This window comes from Nicotiana attenuata, unplaced genomic scaffold (assembly GCF_001879085.1).
Source record: "Nicotiana attenuata strain UT unplaced genomic scaffold, NIATTr2, whole genome shotgun sequence".
NCBI classification, from domain to species: domain Eukaryota; kingdom Viridiplantae; phylum Streptophyta; class Magnoliopsida; order Solanales; family Solanaceae; genus Nicotiana; species Nicotiana attenuata.
In genome coordinates this window covers 2,977-7,228 of record NW_017677882.1, presented here as the reverse complement: position 1 = coordinate 7,228, position 4,252 = coordinate 2,977, and the positions used below count along the sequence as shown (strand labels likewise).

Here is a 4,252-nt window from a genome sequence, read left to right as displayed (position 1 = left end):
TTGGGTTTAGGTCCCTTCATGATGTAGCAACAGCCCTCTTTTGCAAGCTATGGTAGAATTATGAGAACCAAGCCCAGCCTTTGGAGTTCCTTTATGAGTCAGAGAAGTATTGTAAAAAGCTAAATTCAGTGATAGTACATGTGAGGAATATGTGGAGAGAATAAGGGATCTATTTGTGTTGGCAAAGAAAATGTAGAGTGTAGAGATTTGATAGAACATGCAAGATAGTATGGCAACCAAGAATGGGTTTCCTCTTTGTTTTGGTATGATAACTGGACAGGTTTAGGGGCACTATAACTTCTTGGTTCCTCAGGAGTTTGGTATTGATGAATCTGTACACAATGTTTGGGATGTGGTAGAAGGAGATGTATGGAATGCTGAAAGATTGTATGAGGTTTTACCAGAGGAATATGCAGAACACATACTTCAAAATATTAAGCCACCTACAGTACATGGAGTACTTGATGTATCTAATTGGATGTTACAACCTAAAAGGGCTATTTCACTGTAAAAACAGCTTGGGACTATTTAAGAAGGAAGAGCTGAGCCTATGACAGCATACAAGAGATGATAGGTAAGGGGTTGCCCATTTAAAATTGCTTTTTTTTGTGGAAAGGTGTGGAGATATAAGTTGCCATTGGAATGACTTTTTCAGAAGTTTGGGATATTTAATGGCATCTAAATGTTGGTGTTGTGGCAGACCAAGTGAGGAAAATACTACTCAAGCATCTGTTCTTCTCTTCATATGCAAGCAAACAAAGTATGGAGATAATTTTCCTTGGTCATGCAGGTATTGCTGCAGAAGGACTCACATTGCATCAAGCATTGTCAAATGCTGGACTGCAAGATGTTATTCCAAGATTGAAACCAATTATGGCAGGCATTACCATCTATTATAAGTCTGGGGATTATGGAAAGGAGAAATAAGTTAATAAGTAATGGGGGAAAGTAGTCACCATCAATAGAGTTGTATATCAGTAGTATCCACTTTTACACTCAAGTCCCCCCTTATTCCTGTAGGCATACATAAGGTATTCCAAGATGCCCAATGTCTGTTGCTGCCTGTAACTAAACTACTCCAAAAAAAATTGGGCAAATATCTTATGTAGTCGATTGATCACATAAGCTGGGGGATTGACAGCTGATAATAAGTGAATTGGCATGCTCTGCAGTACATGAGCAATGAGTACTGCTCTACCCCCTATGGACAACATTTTACCTTTCCATGATTGTAGTCTATCCAACACCTTGGTGATCATAGGCTGGTAGTATTCCATCTTCCTCCTTGAGTAGAATATAGGACACCCCAAATATATAATTGGAAACTCTTGTCTCTTTATTCATGTAACCTGCTCCACTTTATCTGCTACTTCTGCATCTGTTAAATGGTGTAAATATACAGCTAACTTTGCCTTGTTTACCAACTGCCCTGAAGTTGATTCATATGCATCAAGAACCTCCATGATGAACCTAAGGGATGTAGCATCAGATGATGAAAAAATAATAGTATCATCTGCATAAGCAAGATGATTAATCTTTGGGCTCCATTTAGGCATACCATACCCACAAAAGTATAAGTTTAGATGCAGTGCATTAAGGCCCCTTGACAATGCTTCTGCAGCTAAAATAAACAAGGTAGGAGACAATGGATCCCCCTGCTTCACTCCCCTTGAAGATTTGAAGAAACCATGAGCTTGACCATTTATTAAGACTGAGTACCAATTATTTGAGACTATGCCAAACACCATGCCTATAAATCTTTCTGAAAATCCCATTTTTCTTAAAACCTTAGTCAGGAATAGCCAGGACAATCTGTCATATGCCTTGGTCATATCTAACTTCATGATGACATTAGGACCTGCCTTTGTCCTTAGTCTCATGTCTATGACAATCTCTTGTGTTAGGAGAATATTTTCCACAATGCTTCTTCCTTTAACAAAACCAGACTGTTCTTCAGATATTAAATTAGGTAGCAGTCCCACCACCCTCTCATGAATCACTCTTGAGATCACCTTGTTGGAGAAATTACTGAGACTGATGGGTCTCAAATCAGAGAATGTACATACCACTTTCTTCTTTGGAAGCAACACAAGGTTTGTGTGAGTCACACATTTTGGTAGATCATGCCCATTAAAGAATGCTCTAACCATATCAAAAAGATCCCCTCCTATAATATCCCAACAGGACTGATAGAACTTGTCTGTAAATCCATCTGGCCCTCCAGCACTATCTCCATTTAATCAAAATACTGCAGCTTTTACCTCTTCCAAGGTTGGCTATTTTGTTAACTCCTGGTTTTGATTCATATCTACCAAAGAAGGAACATGATTTATTATATCAGAAGTTGTTGGTACTGCAGTTTCAGAGAATTGATCTTGAAAGAATTGAATTCCCTCTGCAGCTATTTCTGCTTCATCATCTATCCAAACACCTTGACTGTTTTGAATTCTGGATAATTGCAACTTCTTTCTTCTACCTCTTACTTGAGCATGGAAGAACTTAGTGTTCCTGTCACCATCTTTAAACCATGACATGCCAGCCTTCTGTTTCCAATATTTTTCTTCCAAGGCTAGAAATCTAGTAAGTTCTGCTTGGACCTTTTGTAACCTCTGCCTGTTTAACCTTGTAGGATTGGCTTCAAATTCTGCTTCATGAACAATAACCACCTCCTCCATGCTTGCTATCTTTTGAAAAATGTCTCCATATGTTTTTTTACTCCACACAGATAATGCCTTTTTTAACTTCTTCAACTTGTGATTAAAGATGGTATATGGACTTGCACAGAAATCTACATTCCAGTTTTCCTGCACCACCTCCTTAAATGCTGCATGCTCCACCCAAAAATTTAAAAATCTGAAAGGTTTCTGCACAGGAGGGTTCTCTATATCACACTTTAACTGCAGTGGACTGTGATCTGATCCAATCTTAGGAAGATGTTACACTTCTAACCCTGGGAAAGTTTGCTGAAACTCTGAGTTAGCTAAACATCTGTCTAATCTCTTGAAAATACAGTCTTCTTCTGCCCTACCATTCCACCATGTAAATATACTGCCCTTAAATCCAAGATCACTCAGGTTACAGGTATTTATGCAATGTCTGAAGTCATCAACTTCATTTATATGAACTGGAAGTCCCCCAAATTTCTCCTCCTCATCCCATATGACATTGAAGTCACCTCCAACTAACCATGGTACTGTCATGTCATTTGCCATATAGTACAATGAATCCCACAGTTCAATCCTTTCTATGGCATCACATTTAGCATACACCAGTGTAAGGACCATTTCTACATGAGTTTCTGTATGAAACAGCCTTAAAGTTAATTGCTGAACCATGTTGTACATTATTGTAACTTCATATACCTCATCAATGAAAGCCCATATCTTGTTTGATACATTAGCAAATGCCTGTGCAAAGCCTATTCTACTTCTATACCTTTCCAGTGTTCTCACTTGTTGCATGGGTTCCATCAAACCAATAAAATCATAGTGATTCTTCCTATGCATTTTGATCAGCATTTCAAAAGCTTGCTGAGTATTGACTGACCTTATATTCCAAATTAGAGCATCCATTATTGAACAAGTGATTTAGATAAGGTCCTCCTTGTTTGAACACCACCTGTAGGTGCAACTGTATCTTTTTGCTGCTTCTTTTTGTTCTTTGCTGCAGATTTAACTTTTTCAAGAACTCTAGGAGATAGATCACCCTGCCTACCTATATTCTGAAAATTTTGTGCTGTTGATTCTTCATCCATATCATGCCCTGTTCTGAAACCTCCTCCTTGTGTATCATCCATTTGTTGCTCATTTACATTATCTATAGTTGTTTGTTGCTGAAGATTAGGCATCAAAGAATGCTCTTCTCCCTTCTTTAAAATCTTTATCTGCACTTATTCCAATGGAACAGTGATTTCGGCTGCCTCTAATGGCTGTTTGAATTGCAACTTTTCCTTACCCTCTATGGTATTATTCTGCTGATCCTCACAAGTTAAAAGTTGTCCTGCATCAATCCCCGTTTCTCCTGGATCCACTGTATCACTCCCTCTTCCTTCTCCTGCATTTCCAGGAGTAGGTATTTGTTCCTTCATGCCCTTTTTATCTTCTTTTTCAGTTGCCCCATTTTTCTCCTTTGTTGCTGTGATATCATCTTTGCTGATAGTATTAGTAATGGACTTATCATTTATGCTTTGTTCTTCTTCCTCTTTGTCTTCATGCATTGGTTCCTCATCATGTTGTGCACCTACTGGAACTTC

At 38.4% G+C, this 4,252-nt stretch overlaps 1 protein-coding gene across 1 annotated transcript; it reads right to left on the bottom strand.

Moving 5' to 3' along the window:
* Positions 1-2,276: 2,276 nt before the first annotated feature.
* On the bottom strand, positions 2,277-3,572 carry LOC109221510. The gene is made up of 2 exons (XM_019385988.1): positions 3,011-3,572; positions 2,277-2,914 (listed from the first exon to the last, which is right to left on the bottom strand). The coding sequence occupies exons 1-2, from the start codon at positions 3,570-3,572 to the stop codon at positions 2,277-2,279; spliced, it is 1,200 nt and encodes a 399-aa protein (XP_019241533.1).
* Between the last annotated feature and the right edge of the window lie 680 nt (positions 3,573-4,252).

What these genes read in the sequence shown, in the direction of transcription:
- LOC109221510 (XM_019385988.1), bottom strand. Translation starts at nt 3,572, where the DNA reads ATGGATGCTCTAATTTGGAATATAAGGTCAGTCAATACTCAGCAAGCT. An exon ending in TGGTAGGGCAGAAGAAGACT is followed by an intron (nt 2,915 to 3,010) that starts GTATTTTCAAGA and finishes AGATTGGATCAG; the next exon opens with ATCACAGTCCACTGCAGTTA.